We start from the raw sequence: 27,942 nt of genomic DNA, 5'->3' as shown, positions 1-27,942 counted from the left end.
GGCCCAATATTTGAGGGAAAGGAGCAGCCAGCACCAAGGTCCTAGGGTGGAAGTACCAGCCATCCTGAAATACACACATGGTACGCATTCCAAACTCTTTCCAGCCTCGGGACCTTGGCAAGTGCTGCTTCCTTCATGTGAACCCTCTTCTCTCTGCTCTTAGTGCGGCGGGATCTCACATCAGTGTTTCCCCAGCAAGCCTTCTCCTGCACACACTATTTGAAATAAATCCCCCGCCGTGTTACTCTTTCAAAAACCATCTTATTTCCATCAAAGCAATGATCACAAGCTCTTAATTGTCTTGTCTATTTGCTTATTTATCATACTGTGTCCGAAATTGGTGGGTTCTTGGTCTCACTGACTTCAAGAGTGAAGTCGTGGACCCTCACGGTGAGTGTTACAGTTCTTAAAGGTGGTGTGTCTGGGGTTTGTTCCTTCTGATGTTTGGACGTGTTCGGAGTTTCTTCCTTCTGGGGGGCTCATGGCCTCGCTGGCTTCAGGAGTGAAGCTGTAGACCTTCACCATGAGTGTTACAGCTCTTAAGGTGGCGCGTCTGGAGTTGTTCATTCTTCCCATCCGGAGTTGTTTATTCCTCCCCGTGGGTTCATGGTCTTGCTGGCCTCAGGAGTGAAGCTGCAGACCTTCACAGTGAGTGTTACAGCTCATAAACGTAGTGCAGACCCAAAGAGCGAGGGGCAGCAAGATTTACTGCAAAGAGCAAAAGAACAAACCATCCATGGTGTGAAAGACGACTGCAGTGGGTTGCCACTGCTGGCCGGGCAGCCTGCTTTCATTTCCTTCTCTGGCCCCACCGACAGCCTGCTGATTGGTCCATTTTACAGAGAACTGATTGGTCTGTTTTACAAAGAGCTGATTGGTCCGTTTTGACAGGGTGCTGATTGGTGCATTTACAATCCCTGAGCTAGACACAAAAGTTCTCCAAGTCCCCAATAGATTAGCTAGACACAGAGCACTGATTAGTGCATTTACAAACCTTGAGCTAGACACAGGGTGCTGATTGGTGTATTTACAATCCTTTACCTAGACATAAAATTTCTCCAAGTCCCCACCTGACTCAGGAGCCCAGCTGGCTTCCCGTAGTGGATCCCGCGTCAGGGCTAGGGGCAGAGCTGCCCGCCAGTCCCGCCCCACGCGCCTGCGCTCCTCAGTCCTTGGGTGGTCGATGGGACCGGGCGCCGTGGAGCAGGGGGCGGCACCCGTTGGGGAGGCTTGGCCACGCGAGAGCCCACCACAGGGGGACTCGGGTATGGTGGGCTGCAGGTCCCGAGCCCTGCCCGGCAGGCAGGCGGCTGAGGCCCGTCGAGAATTCGAGTGTGGTGCGGGCGGGGCCGGCAGTGCTGGGGGACCCGGGCCCCCCTCCGCAGCTCCTGGCCCGGGTGCTAAGCCCCTCACTGCCCCTGGCCACTCCGAGTTAGGGCCTGCCGAGCCCACACCCACCCGGAATTCGCACTGGCCCGTGAGCACCCCAGCCCCAGTTCCCGCCTGTGCCTCTCCCTCCACACCTCCTGGCAAGCAGAGGGAGCCTGCTCCGGCCTCAGCCAGCCCAGAGAGGGCCTCCCACAGTGCACTGGTGGGCTGAAGGGCTCCTCAAGCACGGCCAGAGTGGGCAGTGAGGCTGAGGAGGCACCGAGAGCGAGCGAGGGCTGCCAGCATGCTGTCACCTCTCAATACATATCATCTCTGTCCCCTGGTAGACTATATTCTCTATACAGCAAACAGAAAGAAACACAGTGCTCACAAAAAAAAAAAAAAAAAAAAGAAAAGAAAAGAAAAAAGAAAAGGAAAGAGTATGTTGAATGAACAACACTGCCATCAACGAAGGGATAAAGGGATTGGATCTGTTCGAGGACCTTTGCCTCAGTGCATTTTATCTGTAACACTCTCTAAAAGCCATGGCTCTTGATGGGGACAGCTGCCTCCTAGGAAGCTGTAATTTTGCAGGGATGATTTTTGGTTGTCACAGTGATAGGGGTGGGTATCTCCCCTGTTATCAAGATGTCATGATAATGTATGTCAACGAAAAGAGCCAAACTAAAATATTTGAAGAGATTTATTCTGAGCTAAATATGAGTGCCACATATGTGATTCTCCACACAGGCACTGGCCATCATGAAGTGATTTTCCGAAATGGTGAATAACGCTGTCAATAAAAAAGAGTCAAACTCTGGAAAATATTTAAAGAGGTTTATTCCAAGCCAAATGCGAGGACCACGACCTGTGACACAGCCCTCAGGAGACCCTGAGAACATGTGCCCAAGGTGGTCAGGGTGCAGCTTGGTTTTATACATTTTTGGGAGACATGAGACATCAGTCAAATACATTTAAGATGTACATTGGTCTGGTCCAGAAGCATGAGACAACTTGAGGGGTGAGGGAGCTTCCAATTTATGGGTAGATTTAAAATTTTTCTAATTGGCAATTGGTTGAAAGAGTTATCAATAGAGGCCAGGCGTGGTGGCTCACGCCTGTAGTCCCAGCACTTTCGGAGGCTGAGGCAGGTGGATCACTTGAGGTCAGGGGTTGAAGACCAGCCTGGCCAACATGGCGAAACCCCATCTCTACTAAAAATACAAAAATTAGCCAGGCATGGTGGCGCATGCCTGAAATCCTAGCTACTCAGGAGGCTGAGGAAGGAGAATTGCTTGAACCCAGGAGTCAGAGATTGCAGTGAGCTGCGCTTGTGCCATTGCACTCCAGCCTGGGTGACAGAGCAAGACTCCATCTCAAAAAAAAAAAAAAAAAAAAAAAAAAAAAAGAGTTATCAATAGGGAAGAATGTCTGGGTTGTGATAAGAGGTTGTGGAGTCCAAAGTTTGATCATGCAGATGAAGCCTCCAGGTAGCAGGCTACAGAGAATATAATATAAATGCCTCTCATCAGACCTAAGGTTTGTGTTGATGTTAATGCTGACGGGTATAATGAGGCATTTTCAGCCTCCACTTCCCATCATGGCCTAAACCAGACTTTTAGGTTAAATTTTAGAGTACCCTGACCTAGAAGGAAGTCCATTCAGATGGGCCGGGCACGGTGGCTCACGCCTGTAACCCCAGCACTTTGGGAGGCTGAGGCAGGCAGATCACCTGAGGTCAGGGGTTTGAGACGAGCCTGGCCAACATGGTGAAACCCCATCTCTACTAAAAATACAAAAATTAGCCAGGCATGGTGGCACATGTCTGAAATCCTAGCTACTCAGGAGGCTGAGGAAGGAGAATTGCTTGAACCCAGGAGGCAGAGGTTGCAGTGAGCTGAGTTTGTGCCATTGCACTCCAGCCTGGGTGACAGAGAGAGACTCCATCTCAAAAGAAAAGAAAAGAAATGAAAAAGAAGAGAAAGAAAGTCCATTCAGATGGTTGTGTGGCCTTAGAATTTAATTTTTGGTTGACACGTGCATGACAGTCCCGTACCATGCAGAATCAGCCAGCATCCACACAGCTGTAGGACGTCCTGCCCAAAGTCCCCAAGGGTCAAAAACTTGCTCAAAATTACCTCAGAACCTAACTTTGTGTTACATGCTAACAAAATAGTTTTTGCACTGTTTTAATATATACTGAATTTTTCAGGAATGCAACTACTGTGTCAATCTAGGAAAGACTACCTTGTTTAGTTTGGACCTTAATAAAGTGTTATAAACCAAAAATAAAATTCTAAGCTCCCCAACTGACTGATGCACCCCTCTCTTGGCCAAGCACATTCCAAAAAAAACCCTGAAAAACTAGTTCAGGCCATGATGGGAAAGGTGAGGGGGTCAGACAGGCCTCATTATACCCTCCTCCCTTTGGAATTCAGGCACAACTGACCAGTGTTAACATTAAAACAGAGATCTTCAGACTGATAGAACAGACTCTTTGTAGCAATAAGATACCAACACAACAGGCCTGGCACAGTGGCTCATGCCTGTAATCCCAGCACTTTGGGAGGCCAAGGTGGGCAGATCATCTGAGGTCAGGAGTTCAAGACCAGGTTGGCTGATATGGTGGAACCCCGTCTCTACTAAAAATACAAAAAATTAGCCGGGCGGGGTGGTGGCATCTGTACTTGGGAGGTTGAAGCATGAGAATCACTTGAACCCAGGAGGCAGAGGTTGCAGTAAGCCGAGATCATGCCACTGCACTCCAGCCTTGGCAACAGAGTGAGACTGTCTCAAAAATAAAATAAAATAAAATAAAATAAAATAAAATAAAATAAAATAAAATAAAATAAAATAAAATAAAATAAAATAAAATAAAATAAATAAAATAAAATAAAAAGATATCAACACAACAGATAGCAGGACCTGAAAGAAATTTAAATATTTTACCCCAAAATAGAACATTTCTTTGACATATTTTGAGAGGGCGCTGCACAGTTGTCTCTTGTGGGAAAATCTATATTCTGTAGAGAATCCCCTTCCCTTTCCAGGTCTTTTCCTGATCCAGGAGGGATTTAATTAAGAGTCTGGCACATTTTTAGTTCTCATGAAAGAGACATTTACCATCTATTCTTTCTAAAGCCTGCTACCTGGAGGCTTCATCTGCATAAGAACCTTTCTTCACAACCCCTTGATTCCAGGCCTTTAGATAAAAACTTGATTCTTTCAGCAAATTGCCAATCAGGAAGTCTTTTAATCCACCTATGACCCGGAAGCCCCAGGCTTTGAGTTGTCCTACCTTTTGGACAAACCAATGCATACCCCACATAGACTGACTGATGTCTTGTGTCTCCCTACAATATACAAAACCAAGCTGTAGCCCAAACACCTTAGGCACATGTTCTCAGGACCTCCTGGGGCTGTGTCACAGGTCATGGTCCTCACATTTGGCTTGGAATAAACTCTCGAAATATTTTAAAGAGTTTGACTTTTTTTTTATTGACAGTGTTATTCACCATTTCAGAAAATCACTTCATGATGGCCAGTGCCTCTGTGGAGAATCAAACAATGTCACAAACAGTACCCATCTGCATCATATGGTGGTAGCATTTATGTGTGAGCAAATTTACTTAGTCCTCATTTCAAAATGTCAAGTGTAATAAAAAAGTTTGAGAAGAGGCAGGGTGTGGAGGTTCACTCCAGTAATCCCAGCACTTGGGGAGGCCAAGGCAGGTAGATCACTTGATCCCAGAAGTTTAAGACCAGCCTGGGCAATATGGCAAAAACCCATATCTCCAAAATATGCAAAAATTGGCTGGGCATGGTGGTGCATACCTGTAGTCCCAGCTACTCGGGAGGCTGAGGTGAGAGGATAGCTTAAGCCTGGGAGTTTGAGGCTGCAGTGAGCTGTGTTTGTGCCACTGCACTCCAGCCTGGGCGACAGAGCAAGACCCTGCCTTGGAAAAAAAATGTTTAAGAAGGGTCAGTTGAACATTATTTTACTTCTCCTAAATCCAAGCATCTTCTTTATAAGTAGGTGTGAGTGTTTAACTCATTTCATCTTCTAGTTGCACATAAGCATTCACACATTGAGACATGTACCAACTCATTATAAATTACTTCCCCTTTTATTTCTTTTTTATATCCAAGTTAGGACAGTATATTGATTTCTATAAAATTATGTATGTAGGTGGATTATGTTACATCTATGAATGTCATTTCAAAACAATAAAGAGGTCATTTCAAATATTTGTTATAAAACAGAGGCCTGGGTCTGACAGTGCTGCAGTGCTGAGAGGTAAAGCTTCAAGGTCTTTTTCCACATTCCTTACAGGCACTCTGATGACTAAAGCCAGGAATTCTGCGAATCCTGTGTATTCTTTCCACCTACATAGTTTGTGATTGTTTTGTTTTGAGACAGGGTCTCACTCTGCTGTCCAGGCTGGAGTGCAGTGGTGCGATTACAGCTCACTGCAGCCTCAATTTCCTGGGCTCAAGTGATCCTCCTACCTCAGCCTCCTGAATAGCTGGGACCACAGGTGCATACCACCATGCTAGCTAATTTTTGTACTTTTTTTGTAGAGACAGGGTTTTGCCATATTGCCCAGAATGGTCTCGAACTCCTGGGCTCAAGCAATCAGCCCTCCTCGGCCTCCCAAACTGCTGGGATTACAGGCATGTGCCTGGCCAGTGTTTGTTTCTTTTGTAGGTGATGAGATTGAGTAATGCAAACAAAGTAGCCACTTTCTGTCTCAGTGAATTTCTTGTGGTTTCAAATGGGCCTCAGAGCTAATGACCTTGTATTTATAGATGACACACACAGGCAGGAGGCTGCATTTTGGAAAATGGGATAAAAGTTCAAAGTGATCTCAAATAGATAAAATGAAGACTTATTGAAAGAAAATAGAAACCAATCAGGGCAGATGAGGGTATTACAGTTCAGAAGAAACTCCTAAAGGCAAGCACCATCCCTCCTACCTCCAAGGTTTGGGACAGGCTTTCTCAGGTGCCATGGGAGGTGCTCTGCTCTGTCCCTGCCATCCTCAATTACACATTTAGCATTGACACCCCACAGTGTTCAATAATATCAAATATGCATCATGATGATAAACCAACCTAAAAAGGGCAGAATAGAATCTATGAAGAGAGGGACAGATGTCACAATGGGTGAGATGAGAGGCAGTTATTGCAATGGGCCCTAAATCCAGCTCCAGGGTTCCTGGCGTGCAATTGGAAGGCTGTGATTCTAGAAGCTGATATAATCCTGGGAGGCAGAGATAAGGGTGTGTGGTAGGAAGCATGAGCCCTCACTCAGTGGTACCTGGGGTGAAGAGTCTGAAGATGTATTTCAGATGAGACAAGAATAGTGGGGGAGAACAGGCCTTGCCACCCAAGGAGGAAAATAAATGGTAATGGAAAGACCATATTTGTATTGGGTTCCACATAACCTTTTCCACATCTTATAGTATGAAGTAGATTCTGAAGTGCCCTAACAAGGCATGTAAGCATGTTGGCTTCATTGCTCACACCTAGGATGTTATGGTGGGCTCTCATGCTCAGTCACACTGCCCATAAGTAGACAACATGTTTTTAGACCTTTTGAAGTCTTGGACCCATTTGAGACTCTGATGATAGCTTTGATCCTTTTTCCTACAAAAATGCACATTTGCATCACAAACCAAATTCTGAACCCAGTTTCAGAGAATTTGCTGACTTCCTGAGGCCTGTCCATCTCCATGTCACATTGAGGACCCTTAGTTTCTGTTAAACAATCACACTTTAGGCTCTAGAACAGGAGATAGAAAACGTTTTCTCTAAAGGGCCAGAGGGTAAATATTTTAGGTTTTGCAGTCCAAACACAGACCGTAGTTTGCTGATCTCTATTCTAGAAGAAAAGAGAATAGAAAATTTGATTTCAGAAATGAGGATTTTAAGTGACTCTAAGATATAAATATGTTCCAATATTGAACTACCAGTATTTGCAGGAAAGAACAAACTTGGACCCCAAGTTGCTGACAGTTTTGCAGCTGCTATTTTATCCAAACACGAGAAGGAAATTCTCATATAATGAAACCAGAGAAATCCCTGCAGACATGGGAGTGAGAATGCCAGCTCTGAAGAACAGTTACATTTTTTAGTTTAAATTCTTTGTTTTTATGGATAACTCAATGCCGGTTCCCAAACATGCCACCAAACTAGGTGACCTTGAATTTGTGGTAAAGATAAGTGAAAGACAGCCCCAAACAAAATATGTTCCAGGATACTGAATTTTCAAGTACCTAATAGGGAAGCTAAAATGAAAGTAAGTAAGGTGGTTAAGGCCAGCTGAACAAATGGATTTGAAAGAACATTACCTGGGCTTATGTCGTATTACAAAGATACCACGCAGACCGATTTCTTTATGAAGTACAGAAAGGCATGAAATAACGAGATTTTTGTCTCTGAAGTAGATCTCTGTGGGTTAAATGGCAGGACAGGTGAGCAGAGGAACCAGGTGAGCAGGTGAGCAGAGGTGTGTGCAGCGAGGCAGTTCCTGCAGATAGCCTGGGAAGAAGTACCATCCAAAAAGCCAGAGCTAAAGTGGGCGGAAGTAAATCTTGAATGAGCACTGGGATTGGGGAATTCCAATCTAAAGAGGAGAACCAGGCTGTGAAGTTGTTCCAGACCCGATCAAACCTCAGTGAGACGAGAGTTCAAGAACGGTGTCCACGCTGTTGAGGTTACCGCTGCAAAGGCGCCCGACCCCAGCGGAGGAGTGCGCCATCTAGTGGTTATAGAGGGAGGAAAGGGAGGGACAGGAACTAAAATTCTCAAGGGGGCAGTGAGCTGCTCACTCATTGTTAAAAGGATGCTAAAAAGCAATGTGTATAATTACATCTACAGTTAGTTCTTCTATCAGGTGACATACATTCCTTTTTACAAGTCATTACACTATGCAAAATCACACAATAAAAACCACAAGGCTCATGGGAAAAATAGAGCTAGGGTGTTTAACACTTGAAAACTTAAGAGTGGCATATAAAGAAAGGATTGGGCCAGGCGCTGTGGCTCATGCCTGTAATCCCAGCACTTCGGGAGGCTGAGGCAGGTGGATCACCTGAGGTCAGGAGTTCAAGACCAGTCTGGACAACATGGTGAAACCTATCTCTATTAATAATTCAAAAATTAGCTGTGTGTGGTGGTGGGCGCCTGTAATTCCAGCTACTTGGGAGGCTGAAGCAGGAGAAACCCTTGAGCCCAGGAGGCAAAGGTTGTAGTGAGCCAAAATCATGCCACTGCACTCCAGCCTGGGCGACAAGAGCAAGACTCCGTCTAAAAAAGAAAAAAAAAAAAAAAGGATTGGAGCCCCCTTAAGGTAGCACAGTTTTAGCCAAGTTAAATTCTTAAAAATACATAATACAGCACTTGACTTTGAAAATGACCTGCAGTTTGCTTGTGGAAGTGGACATTCTAAAGATTGCAGCTTGTGAGTTATTTTATTTTTAATTTTTGAGATGAAGTCTCGATCTGTCACCCAGGCTGGAATGCAATCCAGCTCACTGCAGCCTCCGCTTCCCAGGCTCACGTGATTCTCCTGCCTCAGCCTCCTGAGTAGCTGGGATTACAGGTGTGCACCACCATGCCTGGCTAATTTTTGTATTTTTAGTAGAGATAGCCTTTCACCATGTTGCACAGGCTGGTCTCGATCTTCTGACCTCAGGTGATCCACCTGCCTCAGCCTTCAGAATTGCTAGGATTACAGGCCTAAGCCACCGTACTTGGCCAGTGAGTTATTGTGAATGGGGGAAGAAGGGTTGTTTGATATCAGAGGTGAAGTTACAGCAACAGATGTGGGTGCATGTGGCTCAAATCACACATGGAGAATGAGGTAGCTGACTAATATTGGAGGTGTATTTTGTGTATTCTTTTGTGTTTTGGCACAGCTGGGTGCAGTTTTCTGCCTTTACATGCAAGAAATTGCACATAAGCAAATGTGAAATTCACATTCTTGAATATGTTAATATTATTCTCCAGCATATCAATAGTCTTCCCTAACACATTAATATTGTTCCCTAATACATCAATCATGTTAGAAACAAATTTACATTCCAAAACAAGCGTTATAGCAGCACTGACTATACTCTAATGCAAGGATTACAGTTCAAATTAAGAGTAGAAAAGATGCAGGTTCTATACAAGATTCTACCCCCTGCAGCTGCAAGGCAGAGTATGGAGAACCCGTGGGACTGTCTTGAAAATCAGCCCTGGGAATGAGTGCAGACTCAGAACCTAACGAGCTCAGGGACTTGGGCAGAGTGTGTCACCTCTCACACTCTCAGTGTTCTCATGTTTCATTGAAAGACTTAACAAGATTAGTAGCTCTCAGCCTTGGCTACACACTAGAATCACCTGGGAAGTCTTCAGACCCAGGAAGCCCAGACTGACCACAGATGCATTAAATGAGCCTCTTTGGGATTGGCGGTGGTTGGTGGTGGTGGTGGTGGTGGTGGTGGTGGGGGTGTGGTGGTGGTGGGGGGGTGTTGTGGTGGTGGTGGGGGGGTGGTGTGCTCTCTCAGGAATCTGTATCCTTAGCCATTGTGTGAATTTTATACACACTCAAATTTGAGAATCACTGATGGAAACCAATGGTTCTCAAACTTGGCTACACAGTGGAATCACCAGGGGACTTTAAAAAAATACAAGCGTCTGGGTCCCATCTGAGAAAGGCTGATTTAGTTGGTGTGGAGTGTGGCTTGGGCATCCAGGGTTGTTCAGAGTCTTCAGGTGACTCCACCAGCAGAGAGTCTGATCACCTGTCTTCTGGCTGCAACCCTGACTGCACCTTAGAACCACGTGGGCTGCTTAAAAACAGTACTGACTCAAAAAATGAAACACAGAACTAACTGTCGCATGACCCAGCAATTCCACTTCTGGGTGTACACCCAAAAGAACTGGAAGCAGAAGCTCAACAGATATTTGCACACCAATATTCATAGCAGTATCACTCACAATAGTCAAAGGGTGGAAACAACCCAAATGTCCACCAATGAATGAATAAATGAACGAAATTTGTTGTCTATATAATGGGATATTTTTCGGCCTTAAAAAGGAATGGAATTCTGACACATGGTACAAGACGGATGAACTTTGAAGACATTATGCTGAGTAAAATAAGCCAGTCACAAAAGAACAAATATTGCATGAATCCACTTACAAGATATCTAGACTAGATAAATTCAAAGAGACAGGAAGCAGAGCAGAAGTTACCAGGGGCTGGGAGGGGAGGATGGGGAGTTAGCGTTTAATGGGCAGAGTTTCAGTCTGGGATGATGAAAACATTCTGGAGACAAACAGTGGTGAATGTACTTAATGTCACTGAACCGTCTGCCTAAAAAATATTAAAATGGACATTTTTTATAAAATGAAAATTATATGTCTATTTTACCACAGTTAAAAAAATTAAATTAAACCCCCAAAACCCACTACAAATACCCAAACTGGACTTCTCAATATTCCAGTTCCACAGGCCTCTGAGGCCTGGAAAGTGCATTTTATAGCCATATCCCAGTTACTCTGATGCTAGTGGTCTCAGGCCATGCTCTGAGAAGTGTTGGTCTAATGGATCCCCTCCAACTCAGAAACCAAGTGATTCTCTTAGAGGAAGAAGGGCTGGTAAGAAAATCCGAGGGCTGTTGAGTATTGGGTTTTTATTATTAAGGCTGATTTAACTTGTATCTAGGGCTTTGAGGGGGAAAAACAGAAACAGAACAATCAATGCAGGCTTCAATACTCCTGCCAAGCACTGTTAATTAAGTTAATGAGGCCAGAGGGAGAAGGGTCAGTATCCCTTTCATTTGAGCTGAATTCATTTAGCTTTAATCCCAGCCATTAGCTGGGCTGGTTCCCTTTCTTGAGTTCATTGCCTGGACAGCAGAGCTGCTCACCTATGCTTGGGGAGTTATGGGCCGTGGTGTCTCTGCAGCAAACACACAGCCTGCATTTCGGGGGTGCCTCTGTTCCTGGGGCACCACAGCATGCGGATGCCTCCAGCTGAGCCAGGGCTGCTCTTGTGTCAAGTTAATGCTTGATCCCTAACAGATAATTCCAGTCACAGGCTCGCTGGCAGGCCTGGGGTTCTGAGTGGGGCTTGGGCTGGCTGTGGTCAGGTGGAAGTTACAGAGGGAATGCTTCTCCTGGCAGGTGCTGGGCCCAAACCTGGAGGGCCATTGGAACAGCAAGCATGGAGGACTCACTGTCTGAGAAAAACACTAATTCATTTCCAAATGGGTGTCTGAGAGAGTTTCTCCAAATTCACACAGGTATAAAATTCCTGGACCAGTTCCAAAGTAGGTACAGCATGTGGGTTTAGCCTTGGATAAAGGCTCGAGGGCAGTGGACAAAGTGAACTCTTCCAGGACAAATACATTCTCTAGCTGCATAATACAGCATCCCACCAGAACCATGCCCAACAAATGGGCATTGTCAAGTCCAAAACATTGCTAGGGCCACAGTCCCTCCAGCCCAGCATTCTGCCTCTGACAACAGTTCCAGTAAAACAGACGGGGGATTGCAGTGCCATTAACCTCAGCACTTGCTCCCCAGGTGCAATTCTAACTCCCTTCATAAACCACCATGACTTGAAAGCTCTGCTGGAGTGATCGCTTTTTCATTCATCACTACCTCTTCTTGCACTGTATCTGGAATTTTTGTTTGTCCTAGAGTTACTCGTCCTAGGCCTGGGCTCCCACTATATGCCCGTCTGTCTTCAACAGGAGTCCCTGCTGGAGCTCTGCAGACTCCAGAGCAGTGGTGCCCACAGTGCAGTCTGGGAACAAGCAGCAGCAGCAGCACCTGGGCTTAGCGAGCAATGCAAATTACTGGGCCTTACCCCAGCCCCACTGAATCAGAAGCTCTGGGGCTGGGACCTGGCAGTGTTTTTAATGCATCTGGGTCATTCTGATGCATACCCATGTCTGAGAACCATGAGGCTAGAGTCTGGAGGGAGGACAGAAATAGACGCAAATCCCTATAATACCATATGGGGGGTTACCCTCGCCTGTATGCTCCTCCCCACACAGCTGGGAGCTCCCTCCCTTCCCTCATCCTCCCAGTCTTTTGTAGGTACTATTACTGGGTACCATTACTGTAGGTACCATTTTACGGATGAGGAAACTGAAGCCCAGAGAAGTTAAGTAACTTAAGGCCACGCAGCTATCTACTGCATGTTAGCCTCTAAGCCTAGCATCTCTGGGCATGGCTGCATGTGTTGTTCAGGACCGGACCACAGTCCTGCTCCAGCCCATCTCTCAGTCATCATCTGCTGATCTGTGGTCACTTCCCCTCAATCACAAAGGGCCTTGGCCCTGGGTCCCAGTGGCAGGTTAGCCTCTCAACCTCTCCTCCCCTTCTACCTTCATCGTCATCTGGAGGTCCACCTTACCCCCAGAGTCGTTTATTCCTGACAATGGAACAATGTGGGAGTGAGGCAGTAGAATAGGGTCTGGAGGCAGGGAACCTAAGTCTGTTTCACACCGACTTCCTAGAACTAAATTGAAAGGAAAATCCTAACTTTCCATGCATAAGTAACAAAAGGACCAGACGCTACTCCCTTTGTCCTTTTCTGTGTGGCAGATGGGAAATTGGCTGTCCGCAACCAATCAGACTGATTGCAGGTGAGTCTTCATTTGCAACTTTGTTAAGTTCACTCCAGCCTCTGAATGACTGCCGTCCACAACCCATCAGACTGATGGCCTGTCGAGTCTTCATATGCATAGGAATATAACTGTAGCTTCTTCCTAGCCTCCGATTGGTTGCTTTTTGCATTCGCACCCTCTTTGCTTTTTGCTTTGCTGGGTATTTTGTCCAATTCTTTGTTCAAAACGCCAAGAACCTGGACAACCTGTAGTCAAGACCCTCTACCAGTGACAGGAAGGCCTTCTCTCCGACCCTCCTCACAACCGCCCTCTCCAGCTGTTGCGCGTGCTCACTTCTCTGCACCATTCCCTGACGGCCTTGAAAGTGCCCTTGAACTGTCCTTGCCTTTCATGGTGTCAGCCTCTTCATGCCTCCCCACCATTCCAGGTACTCCGGGCTTTCTTTTCAAACCTCTTTCGACACCTCCAAGTGCTGAGCCTGCTTGCTTTTCTAGCCCATCTGCCAGCCTCCTGCACGTCTACACCTGACGGCTGGGCTCCTGTCGCAGAAACCATGCGCCGGGCACATTGGGGCCCACATAAATGTGCAGTGTCCAATACGCCATGTGGTCAGCACGACTTCTCCACGTCTCCTCTTTCTCTTCTTCCTGCAGAGTGAGCCCATCCGTCCGCCAGGTTGCCCTTGCCCCTAGCCCACCAGGCCCTGGCCGTCAGCAGCGGACCTGCCGCGGTTTCTGGACTAGAAAGGCCCTGCTCCCGACCGACCCGGAGCGCGCTGCTGCCCTCTACCGGTCATCCGTGCGGCCGGACACCGTGTCAGGCCCGCGAGGAGGGCTCTGCCGCAGTCCCGGGGAACAGCACCCAGCAGCGCCACTGGGAGAGGAAGCTGGGGTCAGGGAGGTATGACTGGGCCCCAGGCAGCTCACACTCAGGCTAACAAGGTCAGGGAGGGAGGGCAGCTCACTCGTGCAAACGTGAGTGCAAAATGCACTCCATGGCCAGGAACAGGCAGTCCGTTCATGCGGGCAAAATGGAAAGCGAGCTCCTACCCAGGTTTCTCCTCAGAGCCATCACACGCCTGAGCAGCAACAGTCATTAGCATCAGGGATTAACACAGCGGGGTAAACGTCTGACAACTAACTACTGTTCTCTAAAGAGGACTCAGAGAATCAGCACACGAGGTTTCTGTGCACTGCAGAACGGTTGATTTATTTACTGAAGCCCGGTGGTCTCATTAGGGTCTGTTTGCCTCTCTAGGTCTTTATGATTCCGTAATGCAAAGCACGTCTATTAAGTGTAGCCTAAATTTCCCTTTTATGTGCACTTTTATGTGCAGTCTTTATTCCATTAGCAATGGGTGGGGGCTGGGGCGTACCCTGAGAGACTATCAAATGCCCTGCCAAATTCCTAGAGTTGCTAGAAAAGGGTAACCCTGTCAGGATGGAAACAAGCTGAGTTCTCTGTGACTGGCCATTGAGAAACACAGGCTGACATACGGGGATCCCCGCACCGTTCCACAGAGCGGCAGACCACCTACTAAACCTCTTCTAGAAATTTGTCCACAGTTGCTGTCAAGCTCACTGGTTTGTGGTTTAAAAGCCCACCTGTGTCCCTTTTTGTGAATCAGAATTTTGTTCCCGAGGCCAGGTATTGTTTGGTTCTCTTTAACTCACTGTGTTGCCAGCACCTAGAATGTAGTATGTTGGCAAATATCTGCTGAATGAATGAATTTGCTCACATCCTGCCTGGTGCCTCCCTCCCTCTTCGTGGCCCTGCAGAAAAGGCTGCCAGGTGCAGAGGGCTCCTCTGCCAGTTCTCTGGGTTCCTTGGATGGGCCAGTCTGAGAAGGACTTGGGCAGATTCAGAACAGCCCCACGTCACTTGCTTGCTTCTTTCTCTCCTACCTGGGCCATCACTTCTCTCCTGCCAGGGAGTGGTTATCTGCTAGTATTATACCATTGCACCATCTGCTTCTGCGAGTGAGCTTGTTGCTTCCTTCTTCCTTATCTGAACAGAGCTTGAAAAATCATTTTGCATATTTGTAGCATTTCCCCCAAATTCAGAGCATTTAGGGCTACAGCCATTCTGAGACCTTTCTCACTGGTCAGACACTGCCTCATATTCATCTTTGCTCATGGATCCTTATTTCTGTCTTTAGTGTATATATCCTTAAAATCTAACCAGGAGGGTGAGGTCATTCTGGTTTCCTTAATTCCCAGCTGGAAGAAGCCTTAAGCAGGGCATCAATGATGTTGGTGGCCAGTTCTGTGAATTTCACGTCAGGATGCCTCCAGCATCCATTCCCCTTCTTCCAATTCTGCAGCCACTGCTTGGCTGCAAGGCTCCACTGCCTCCTCTCTAGATATGGGAGACACCACCTTGCTAGTCTCCCACAGTAAGCCTGACCCTGACACACACACCCCTCACTTACTATCTGAGGGGGCTTCCTAGGGCATGACTCTGATTAGAAGTCTTCACTGACTCCTCATGCTCATGTCACTCAAACTCTTCAGGATGACCTCAGGGTCCCCACCACAGACTCTAAGTGAATTCTGGAATGGTTGACTAGACAGGCCCTCAGGGCTTGAACCCTTTCATTTCACAGAGCGGGAAACTCCAGCCACCCTGCCTTCCTGGCTGTATCTACACTGGCGTCCCATCACTGCCTTGTGCTCGAGATCTAACTTGCCATTCGCAGAGTCTGCCCTCATCCCCATTCTCTCAGCTTAGGCTGGTCCTGGGGCTTGGAATGCTCATGAACGTCTCATCTGCTCATCCCATTCCAACTCCCCCGTCAAAGGCCACCTCAGAAGCCACCTCTGCCATGAGAATTCTACATGCACTTCTCACACTTCTATGTGCACTAGTTTGTTTTTGTTTTTTTTTTGTTTTGCGGCAAGATCTCGCTCTGTTACCCAGGCTGGAGTGCAGTGGTGCAATCAGGGCTTACTGCAGCCACAATCTCCTGGGCTCAAGTGATGCTCCCATCTCAGCTTCCCAAGTAGTCGGGACTACAGCCTTGTACCACCATGCCCAGCTAATTTTTGTTGTTGTTGTTGTTTTTGTTTTGTAGAGACAGGGTTCCACCATGTTGCCCAGACTGGTCTCGAACTCCTGGGATCCAGCGATCCACCTGCCTCGGCCTCCCAAAGTGTTGGGATTCCAGGCATGAGCCACCATGCCTGGCCTACATGCACTCTTTATCTCTGTCCCCTGGTATTCTGGGTACATTTCCATAATGGTATTTTTATTATATTATGCCTTCTCCACTAGATTGTAAGTCTTGAGGGGCAGGCACTCAGTTTCATTCATGCAGGATCCCCCTGTAGTACCTGGCACAACTTAAGTACCCCAGCAATATTTTTCTCCATTAATATTTTGAAGACAGGACTGGGCATGGTGGCTCATGCCTGTAATCCCAGCACTTTGGGAGGCCAAGATGGGAGGACTGCTTGAGCCCAGGAGTTCTATACCACCCTGGGCCACATAGTGAGACCTTGTCTCTACAAAAAACAGAAAAATTAGCCAGGCATGCTGGTGTGCACCTGTAGTCTGAGCTATTTGGGAGGCTGAGGCTGGAGGATCCATTAAGCCTAAGAGTTTGAGGCTGCAGTGAGCTATGATCACACTGCTTTATTTCAGCCTGGGCGACAGAGAGACCTTATATGTATATTTGTACATATGTGTATATATATGTACAAATATGCATATATTTACATATGTATCATACACACACAGACACACACACACTTATGACACATTTTTACCAGAAGCACTTACCTCGTTGTCCTAGCAGAAGGGACTTCTAGTATGTTCTTATTCTAGGGGCAGAGGGTCCCTGGTTGTTTCAAGACTTCAGTTCCTGAGACTATAGGAATCTCATCACAGTGATGGTAGTCAGTATTTTATTTTTTGGTGAATCAGGAGAAAGGACTTTTTGTTTTCCTAAGGGAAAATAGGAAAGCTAATTAAGAAGAAGAAACAAAAAATATTATGTAGATATTTTTCTATGCCATACAGCAGTTTTCTTGTGGAAGAATTGCAAACTTTCTGTGTATCTCTACTAAATGGAATTTTAATTGGAAAAGATCAAGACCATTTTGTAAATCAAGGCGGACAGAACACCAAGGTTGAAGGGACCTTGAGAAATCTCTGGCCCAGCCTCTTGTTCAGAAGGTGGGTGTCTAAGCCATTTAGTTCCTCTGGGACCTAAAAATCTCTTTCATGACATTTCTGGGGTCATTTGGTTTCCAAAGACTCAAGCACAAGGATGAGGACAATTCCACTGTCCCTATTGTCCAGTGAGCAGAGAACCTCCAGACAAAATGGTCTTGCGGCTCTCTAGGGACAGATAGAACTAAGGTCACCATGAGAGTGAGACATTTCTAAGCAGTACATCTAGGTAAATTATGGCTGTGTTAGAAGACAGTGCACAGTTATTGGATTTCGGGTTTCGGGTGAACAATGTCCTGAAAGTTGAAGAGTTGGCTCATAGTGCTTTTCATTATTTGATAGATGATTAACTCAGAGAGGTTAAGCACTTGTCTAAGATCTCACATTTATTACATTGTGGAGCTCGGATTTGAATCCCGCTGCAAACTTAGTTGTCACTGTGACCTTTGAACAAAACAAAATTGAATATGCTGCAAAACATCCACAGAGCCGCAAAGCGAGCTCGGAACCTGAAACGGCCCGCCCGAGACCTCCTTGAAACGGTGATTCTGATTCATCAGGGCTGTGGCTGCAGGACCTGAGAGTCTGCGTTTCTAACGGGCTCCCACGTGATGCTGCTGCTGGTCCACTGACCACACTGTTAGCGGTGAGAACCTAAGAGTCTGTAATTGCCTCCCTGCTCATTATCCCCATGCCCACGTGAGCTGCCTCGTTCTTCCAGGATAAGGCATGACTAAGATGCTGCACAATTGGTTTTGAGAAGGGGCTATACTAATACATTCACTTCCCCTTCCTCCCCATTTTTCTCAGCGCTGAAGAGTGAAGCATCAGAGAGTACCTCAAAGAAGATTCATGTGAGGCTTTGAGGAGGAGGGGATGGATGGGTCATATCGCTTTACTAGGAGCTAAGGAAACAGGACAGCTTGGGTGCGACTTCTGATTTCAGGAGATGCGCTTTCCCTAGAGACCAGCAGAGGGCGCAAAAGGGGCAGGGACCGAGGGGGAGGAGCCCGCGGAGCCGCGGCCGGAGAGTCGAGCCGGGCGCGGGGAGCTGCAAGCGGCCCTGAGCTGAGCTCCACTGGGAAGTTCCTATCGCTTGCGCAGTAGACTGCATTTAGACGTTTCAATGACAACTAAATTTGTAGCTGGATTCAAATCCTAGCTCCACAGTTTAGTAGGTGTGTGAGCTTGGGCGAGTGCTGAACCTCTCTAAGCATCAGTTTACTGCCTATAAAATCACAGCAATAATAGTTTCTACCTCCCACCCCCGCCGCCCCTACCCCAGCAGCAACAGCCTGCTTCCGGCTTCCAGGGATCCTCCAGTGCCCAAACCAGAATATCCAGTTACCCATGCTTAATACTCCAACAGTTCTTGCTTGCTGAAGTAGGCAGCCATCATTTACGCAACTACACCTTACCAGAAACGCCTTCCCCTTAGAACACTGAAGGGGAAAGTTAGAGAGGGAAAGGAAATTTCTCAAGGCACTGGGGTGATTTTGTGTTTCTTTAGCATGAGTTACCGGAAAGCTTCCTCTGTTTTCTTTACTATCTTTAGGTGGTGCTTCCCAGCATCAAAAAACAACAAAAACAGCAGCAAGCAAAGGCGCTGATACTCTGAAAAGTTATGTTGAAAACTCACATGGTTTAGGTACAGAATGGCTTCCCCGTTGTTTGCACATTATAACTCTTTAGCACTGATTGAAAAGAAATAATTTTAAAGCATCTGATTGAAAGAAATAATTTTTAGTGATTATTAAAAACGAACAACTAGCACAACATTTAAAATCGTCGGGAAAAGGTAGCTCGCCCAGAAAGTGAACATCCCTACCTGTCTCCAGGTTCGGATAGCGCCAATATTCTCAATTAGAAAATTAACATCTGAGGCTCCGACATCTTCCCTGGATGCTACTCAGCTAAATCCTGTGTATTGATGGGCAAAGTCAATTGCCAGGAAAGCTGGGCAACTATAAGGTCAGGGAGCTGGAGCAGATGAGAGTAGGGAAGTCCAATATAGCATCCCTGAAAGTAATGACACAGACAATCTGCTAAGCGCTGCAAAAATCATTTGGATTGTGATGTAAATTGGAAACAGCTGGGGTGGGGGTGGTGACCGGCAACTAGGAACCCTATTAACCTGATCAGTTAGATACGAAATGGGAATGTGAAGACAGAGTATCAAACACTTGAGAACTGTTCTGAGAGGGATGGGTAGCCTGTGCTGGGCTAGCAAAGGAATCAAGAGAAAGCTTCCCAGGCAGATAAAATCCAATGCACCCTGCAGCTGCTGGAGACACCCCCTGATGCAAGGTAAGCCCTGAAGAGGTTGAGAAGGAAAGGTGGGGGGCACTCAGGCCAGGATGAGGATGCCCTGAGAGGAAGATGATTTCACTGGTGTTGCCCGAGGGACTGTAAGCAGGGACAGTCGAGGCTGGGGAGCGCACTCCTGCTGGAAGCACACGTCCCCACCCTGTGCCCAGTGTCCTGGGACCCAAAGGAGGTTTACTGCATGTGGAATCTGCCTGGGCAGGCTGCTCAGGGTGGCTGTGCTCCATTCTGAGTCAGGGCAGGGAGTCAGCTAGTTGATTTGGCTCCAACTTGCTAGTAGTGGTTACTTCCGAGATACATGAGACCATGGCAAAAATGCTGGGCTGGGAGAGGATAAATATCGGTTCTAGTCCTCCTTCAGCCACAGTCTGGGTATCCCAGACAAGTCTAACTTTCATTGTCCTCAGCTTCTGCATATGTATAACGGTGAGTTTGAAATGGAAGCATTTTTACATCCTTGTTAACTCTGAAGTTATCTAAGGAAACTTGCTGAGTATCATCATGACAGCAATCATAGACCAGGGCCAATCCTCCCTGAAGCAGAACATTCCTTCTTCATTCTGGCAAATTTGCAAGCCTGTTACACCGGATCTTGAAGATACATAGTGGAAAATGATGTTATTAATGTACCAATGAAAAAAATGGATCCACATATATCCTAGCTTTAAATAGCAACTTTTCCCCCCTCAAGAAATTACCCTCAGAGGAGCTTGTGTCTGCGGCTAGATATTTTGAGATTTGACTTTTTTTTTTCCCCCTCTCCTTGTATTTCTACTTTCCTAGGCTCACCTCCAACTCTGTAGCCAGCTCCCTAGTCATTGGCCCAGGGCAGGTATATGTCAGAACCCTACCAGGAATAGCCTGCAAGTTCTTCTGGCTTCGATTTCCCAAACAGGGCCTTAGGTTGGGGACACAAAGTCTTTGCCAAGTTGGGGGAAGAGGGGTGGGGGGTGCTGAAGGGTAAAGCAGAGAGACATGCTTCTAGAAACAGGAAGACAGGAAGGGAAAAGGGGTCTGTCAGTACCAGGAAGACAGGACTCTGGCAGGACCCCAGTGAGTTAGCTATGTGGTCTGGAAGCAGTGAGGACTTGCTAGGCAAGACAGGCACAAGAGTGCATTCAGTGGTAACCCGAGTGGACCAGATGGGGGAGCAGGAGATACCTGCACCCGTGCCCCTGGGATCTTGGCAATGCATAAGAGATCTGAAATTGTGACACAGTGACACAACCTGGGGTGATTTCTATGGTTGCCGGCCAGATAAGATGAAGGCTCTAAACCAATATTAATATCTAGAAAATAGAGGAGAGGCAGTATTTCTTGCACATCTGTGCATGCTAGAGATTCACACTCACTACCCTTTTGGTTCACAGGTTGGGAAATAAAATAAAAGGTAGTCTTGAAGCTATCTGAAGCCAGTTATATCTCTGACCAAGATGAGGAGGAATCTCAGACCCCAGAAACTCAGGACTAAAAGTGACTTCTGATTTTGCCTTTATCATGGTCTTCTGAGTTCAAATCCAGACAGTTTCCCTGACTGTAAAATGGGATGGTTATGAAGAGTAAATGAGATGGGACATATAGCTTATATTTTTTGGTTCCTTGCAATACTTTGCATGTGGCAGATTGCTTGTTGACTATCAAAGTATTTATTGACTGTTTTTTTTTATTTTTATTTTTTTTTTGAGACAGAGTCTCACTCTGTCACCCAGGCTAGAGTGCAGTGATGTGATCGTGGTGCAGCCTTGAACTTCCCCGGCTCAGGTGATCCTCCCACCTCAGCTTCCCAAGTAGCTGGGGCTACAGGCACATGCTACCATGCCCAGCTAATTTTTCTATTTTTTGTAGAAGAGGGTCTCGCCATGTTGCCCAGGCTGGTCTCGAACTCCTGGGATCAAGAGATGTGCCCGCCTCAGCATCCCAAAGTGCTGGGATTACAGGCGTGTGCCATTGTCCCTGGCGTTATTGACTATTAAAGCTAGTCCAACCCTCAGTGAACCTGGGTCCAGAGAGATACCTGGTTTGGTGACTGTGGGGAAGCCATGTTGTCAGTAGCATCAGGAGTATGAATCTTGTAGTAGTGTCAGGAACATGAACATCAATCTATGGTAAAATACAAACTTACTTATCTTGAATTTAGCATAGTGGTTTAAGTACATGGACCCTGAAGACGGATATGTTAAGCTTGAATACTGGTTCACCACTTACCCCTCAAAGGTACTCACAATGGTCTGTAGCTCAGAGTAACTGCTATGCATGCATTTGCTAATATTGCTGGTGTTATTAATTTGTGCACAGTAAAAGAGAAAATGCCTGACTAGCACTGTTAGGAAGGAAAGTTGTTTGGAAGCATTTGAGGGAGGCTCATTACAGGCCAGTGAAGTGAGAACCAGTGATTTCTGTGTTGCAACACCCTGTCACTGGATTTAGCAATACCATGACTTTGGCAATTCCTCAGAAAGAAAGTTCTATGGGGCACTTGCAGGGGACAGGAAAGGAGGAGAGGAAGGTTTAAATGAAATATAACCAAGTGAACAATATGAATATTTATCCATATTCCTTTAGCATAAATGAGCTCCTTCCCTAGCGTGGTCAAAGGCAGGCAGATCTCTCTTACCAGAAACAAACAGAAAGTCTTCTCTTGAGCAGACCCCTCCTTCCTTCTTTCTTTTATGGCCAAATTCCTCAGACAAAAAGTCTAAAAACCCCACCCAATGTTTCCATTGCCCAGTAACTCAGTAACTAGCCTCTCTTTAACCTCCTCAGGTCTGGCTTTTAAAATTTTTTTTTTTTTGAGACCAGGTCTCACTGTATCACCCAGACTGGAGTGAGGTGGTGCGATCACAGCTCACTGCAGCCTTGAACTCCTGGGTTCAAGTGATCATCCCACCTCAGCTTCTGGAGTAGCTGGGGCTATAGGCATGTGCCACCATGCCCAGATAATTTTTGTGTGTGGGGGTAGGGGTGGAGGGGTCTCACTATGTTGCCCAGACTGGTCTTGAACTATTGGTTTCAAACAATCCTCCTACCTTGGCCTCCCAAGGTATTACAGGCATGAACTACTGTACCCAGCCTCTTTCTTTTATGAATCTCCTTGTGGGTTTTGTTTTGTTTTGTTTAGCATTGGGCAGCTTTGGCCACCTATTTCTTCTTGAAATATCTCTTCCTTTGGCTTCCTTAGTTTTTTCCCTATCTTTCTATCATTCTATTTTCCAACAGATACTTTTCTTTTTCCCACCCCCATGGCTTCCAGGTTTCCCCAAGACCTTGTTCTCTGCTTCAGGCTTCTTCCATCAGTGACCACATTTGCTTTCACAAGTTAAACTGTCGCCACTATGCTCCCAAAATCTTTCTCTAGGCCTGACCTCACGTGTACTTAAAGTGTGTGTTTCAGTTGACTCTAGAACATTTCCTTTTTAACATCAGACTCAATATGTCTCAAAGTGACTTGATATTTTGAATTTTGAAAATCCTCCAGGAAACAAAAAAATTTTTGCTTAGTACTCAGAGACATATAAGTGGACTTCTCCCCAGGCCAGGGAATCCTGCCCCTGCAGGACACCATCTCCACCTGCCTCATAGGTTTGATGGAACCTTGTCCCTTACTCTTTGATATGATTTGGCTGTGTCCCCACCCAAATCTCATCTTGAATTGTAGCTCCCATAATTCCCACGTGTTGAGGGAGGAACCCAGTGGGAGGTAACTGAATCCTGGGGGCAGGTCTTCTGCGTGCTATTCTTGTGATAATGAATAAGTCTCACGAGATTTAATGGTTTTATAAATGGGAGTTCCCCTGCACATGCTCTCTTGGCTGCCGCCATGTAAGATGTGACTTTGCTCCGCCTTGCCTTCCACAATGATTGTGAGGCCTCCCCAACCATGTGGAACTGTGAGTCAATTAAACTTCTTTCCTTTATAAATTACTCAGACTCAGGTATATCTTTATTAGCAGTGTGATAACAGACTAATACACTCTCTTTATATAACTCATCACCAAATTCTAGTTTTCCCCTTCCAGATGTCTCTAGATTTGTCCTTCGTTTGATATTTTTATCACTCTGGTTCAGCCTACCATCCAATGCTTATTGGACACCATCTCCTAGGAACAATGTTAGCTGATGGGGGATACATCAAGGATTAACCCAATCACTGCCTTCAGGGAGCTAACCAGCAGGGAGATGGCCAAGTAACCAGCAGCCATAAGAGGGTGTGATAAATGCTGTTAGAGGCTGTGCAGGGTGCTATGGAGCACAGAGGAGAACTTGAAAACCCAGCCTGAGGGGCCTCTGCACATAGGGGATTCAGATCTGGAGTATTAATGATCAGGAATTAGCTAGGGAGAGCAGCCTGGCCAAGGCTGCCAAACAGCATGGACAAAGGAGAAGAGAGAGCCTAGGCCTGGGGAGCTACCTGGGGCTGCAGTGGCTCAGAAGGTAGATTTGTGGGTTCAAGGTGGGAGCTGGTGGAAGATGAGGCTAAAGAGGATATGCTGGGGGCAGATCAAGAAGACTCTAGAATTCTATAGTGAAGGCAATAGGGGGTGCTATGAGTTTTGAGCACCACCACTGCGTTACACTCAGACTCCTCAAGGCCTCTAGGAACTGGCTCCATCTAATTTATCCAATCTGAGACTCCCTGTAACACATAACCTGTGCCTTCTACTCCAAGTTGGTGGGGCACTTCACTGCTACCTATAAGGGCTTGAATTTCAATCAAGAATCATTTATCAAACGCCTCTTATGTGCCAGACACCAAATTTGGCTCAGGGGAGCCCTAGGTAAGTGAGACACAGCTCTGCTTCAGTGAGTGAGTCAAAGATCCCTTAACTCCTATGGACAATACAGAGCTTCAACAGAGGTCTATGCAAGGACCAATGGAGAACAAAGGAGAAACCCTCCAACTCTGCTCAAACACTCGGGTAGGGGCCTGCCAGGGAAGTCTTCACTGGAGAAGGTGCCATTTGAGCTGCTTCTTAAAAAATGTAGAGGATTGCTCAGCAGAGCATTTTGAGCATAGGACAGTAGGCATAAAGTGAAGGAGGCACACAAAAAAGGCATGCTCACGCCTGTAATCCCAGCACTTTGGGAGGCCAAGGCAGGTGGATCACCTGAGGTCAGGAGTTCGAGACCAGCCTGGCCAACATGGTGAAATCCCATCTCTGCTAAAAATACAAAAATTAGCTGAGCATGGTGGTACGTGACTGTAGTCTCATCTACTTGGGAGGCTGAGGCAGGAGAATTACTTAAACCCAGGAGGCGGAGGTTGCAGTGAGCCAAGATCACACGAATGCACTCCAGCCTAGGTGACAGAGTGAGACTCTGTCTCAAAAAAAAAAAAAAAAAAAAAAGGCATGGTTAGAATGCTATAAGAAGGGCATCATGGCTGGGTGAGGAAGAGAGTGGCAGGACTCACAGCCAGAATTCCTGGAAGGCAGGAATTTGGATTGGCTCTGGGCAGCAAGTGCCTTTGGTTATTCTGAGCTTCATATATCCTCATGCTTCCTTTCCTAGGCCTGGCCCACCCCTTGATGGTCATTCTTAGGTCAAGCTGAACACCAGCTGGCTCTGTGAAGCTCTCTCTTCCTTTCCCAGTCAGTCTGCACTAGCTGTCTTCTTTGAGCTAGCAGATGCTGCCACATACTTTCGCACTTAATTGCTCTCTAATTGTTTCACAGGTGCTGGTTTTGTCTTCCTACTTAGACCTAGGAGCTTTTGGACAGCAGGGACTGTGCCTCAAACTTGGGTTTGTCCCAGAGAGCGGAAGACACTATACGCTGTTGCTCTCACATTAAGGGACCAAGGCTGGGAATCACTTAAGCTTCAGAAATCTGATTGAAGCTTTGGATCTGCCTTCTGCATTCTTTTCCACAATGTTAAGAGTGAAACAAACACATCTGGAAGCAGTAACTGGACATTCCAGTGCTGTCTGCTGTTTAAGTCTGTCAGTATACAGAGACAAATAAATAGGAGAGTTTTGCTTTCAACACTCAGCAGAGCCAAACTTCCTGATGCACGGGAATGAACAACGGAGGCACTGTTCTGGAAACACCGTCCTCCAGAGAGGCGCTCCCTCCTCAGAAACAACACCGAAAACCTGGCAGGGATGGTGATGTAGGTGCATTCAGACAATGGCACCTACATGCTTTTTGCTTTGCTCAGAGCTGTAAATATCCAAAGAGGTGATCCTCTGCCATCATTTTGGAAGGAAGAATCAGTCAGACTGATAATTAGGGTCATACACACAGGCACGGTCATACTGATTGTTGAAATTTAGATTATTTTTGGCCCAGCACAGTGGCTCACACCTGTAATGCCAGCACTGTGGGAGGCCAAGACAGGCGGATCACCTGAGGTCAGGAGTTTGAGATCAGCCTGACCAACATGGTGAAACCCCATTTCTACTAAAAACACAAAAATTAGCCAGGCGTAGTGGTGGGTACCTGTAATCCCAGCTACTTGGGAGGCTGAGGCAAGAGAATCGCTTGAACCCGGGAGGCAGTGGTTGCAGTGAGCCCAGATTGTGTCACTGCAGTCCAGCCTGGGCGGCAGAGTGAGACTGTCTCAAAAAAAAAAATTACATATATATATAGAGAGAGAGAGAGAGAAAGAGAGAGAGAGAGAGATTATTTTTGTACTGCTTAGTAATTAGCTTTATCCCGGTCTCTCCTCTGGGACCTGCCCTGGAATTTCCCCACAATCCAGTAACTGAATAATTAGCATCCAGCCCCACAGAACTTCTCCCAGGACCCTGCTCCAGGGCTTCCCTTCTGACTGGCTGTGCATGGCACACTGGGAATTGTTTTCTGCCCACAAGAACAACGGTGAACTGAGTCAAGGAGTCCAAGAGATCTTGGACGCACTTCTCAGAATTCGGAGGGGCTGGGTAAATGCAGGAGAAAACTGATGAAACCACATAGGCCCTGCAAGAGCCTGACTGCTCCTGCACGGTAGCTACCCCTAGCATTAGCGGGGAGTCACCAATGCCTCTTCCAGGCACTGAGCAAGAGGGCGGCATTACAGATGCACCTGCCGTCCAAACAGATCATCTCATTGATTAGGTCACTGCTCAGCAACAGTATCTGAAGGACACTAGGGCTACTCTGCTTGTTTGCAGTGCACGGTGTTGGACGGATGTGTTCCCAACACTAGGTAACAACACCGCTCTCCCTCCTCCGGGAGAAAGCCGCAGCCATTGATTCCCACCCAACAGGGCCTCAGCGCCTTCCCAGGGCAGCACCCTCACTCCTGCAACCACCAATCACCCAAGCCACAGCATGGTCCCAGACCCACCCTCGCCCCTTAGGAAATGGCTTTCCGATTGTGTTTTCACAGGAGCGTGGCCACTGGGCGATGATCTTCACAGGCAGGCTTTTTTCCCCCCCTCTCAACATAAAGGCCAGCAATATTTACCACGGAGTCTTGGCCAGTGTGCACTGCCTGGTGCTGTGGGGTGGGGTGTTTAGGGCCTTTTGTTGAGCAGCTCAGTGACTTTCTGGGATTTCCATGGCCCTGCTGGAGATGGCCCTCTGTCTCCCTTTTCCAAGGAAGAAAGTGACTGGGGACAAGCCACCTGCCTCTTCCACAGGGTGGGGGCGAGAGTGACAGCGAGACAGCACAAGAAGGACCCACTCTGTTTCAAAGCGAGGATGTGAGTGACTTCGTCAGTGCCGAGGTCTCCTCGTCTCCAACCTGCCGGGCACAGGGCACCCACATGACACGCTCACCCCGTCCCTGGGCCGAGGGACCCCACGTCTCGCGGGTGCCGCGGGGCAGAGAGCGCTGCCTAGTGAGGCGGCGCGAGTTGGACATAGACTGGAAAATAGACCCGGACAGCCCGGGAGGAGGGCGGAGAGGAGTCCAACCTCCTCAGGCAGCCGCGTCCCCGCCCCGCGCTGCCTACGACTTAGGGCCCCCGGCCCATCCCCTGCCGCTGCAGGGCGCTCACCTCTGGGACGCCTCCCCGCGCCGCCCGCGCCACGGTTGGCTCCTCCCGGACGCAGAAGCGGCGCCCTCGCTCGGGCTCCAGAAAACCTCGCGGCCCCGCCCACGGAAGGGTCCGCCCACCTGCCAGGCCACGCCCCCGTCTCGGCCACGCCGCAGCTCAGGGTTTTCTCTGAGGGCTGTTGAGAGGCTAGACCCGGGGAGAGGAGGCAGAGGTTATACTCCGGTCTCTGCAGACTCCCACAGTGTCTATCGAGATCACACATGCCAGCATTGCCCCCTCCCATCCTCTCCTCATCGTACGGAGGGGGAAACCCAGGCCGAAGACCTGAAGTGTCCAAAAGCACAGCCAGGCCAAAGAGAAGCACCATCCCATGTTCTCCCACTCCCACTCCCACTCCTGTGCTTCTTCAGCTCGGCTAAACTTCAGGCTAAAATGTGAAGATCACAGTGACACATTCCTGTCAGCAGAATCTGCTGCATATTTGGGAGCTGGGGTGTTTGG

The 27,942-nt window shown here is 47.4% G+C and overlaps 1 protein-coding gene across 5 annotated transcripts in view; it reads right to left on the bottom strand.

The window, feature by feature from the left end:
- TLR5 (toll like receptor 5) overlaps window positions 1–27,530 on the bottom strand; it is a 33,069-nt gene extending 5,539 nt beyond the window's left edge. Inside the window, exons 1-5 of one of the 5 annotated variants that reach the window (XM_034959858.2) lie at window positions 27,442–27,511; window positions 21,514–21,599; window positions 19,003–19,193; window positions 16,782–16,946; window positions 78–708 (exon numbers count right to left, since the gene is read on the bottom strand). In XM_034959858.2, coding sequence (XP_034815749.1) covers window positions 78–88 — 11 coding nt within the window. In that variant the 5' untranslated portion in view covers window positions 89–708; window positions 16,782–16,946; window positions 19,003–19,193; window positions 21,514–21,599; window positions 27,442–27,511. Of the gene's footprint in view, window positions 1–77; window positions 709–16,781; window positions 16,947–19,002; window positions 19,194–21,513; window positions 21,600–27,441 lie in introns of all 5 variants that reach the window. The other 4 variants (XM_055112320.2, XM_034959563.3, XM_034959195.2 and 1 more) reach the window with 4 other exon arrangements.
- Window positions 27,531–27,942: the final 412 nt, after the last annotated feature.

Source organism: Pan paniscus, chromosome 1 (assembly GCF_029289425.2).
Source record: "Pan paniscus chromosome 1, NHGRI_mPanPan1-v2.0_pri, whole genome shotgun sequence".
Classification (NCBI taxonomy): Eukaryota; Metazoa; Chordata; class Mammalia; order Primates; family Hominidae; genus Pan; species Pan paniscus.
The sequence above is the reverse complement of the archived record's forward strand: the minus strand, read 5'-3'. Positions and strand labels throughout refer to the sequence as shown.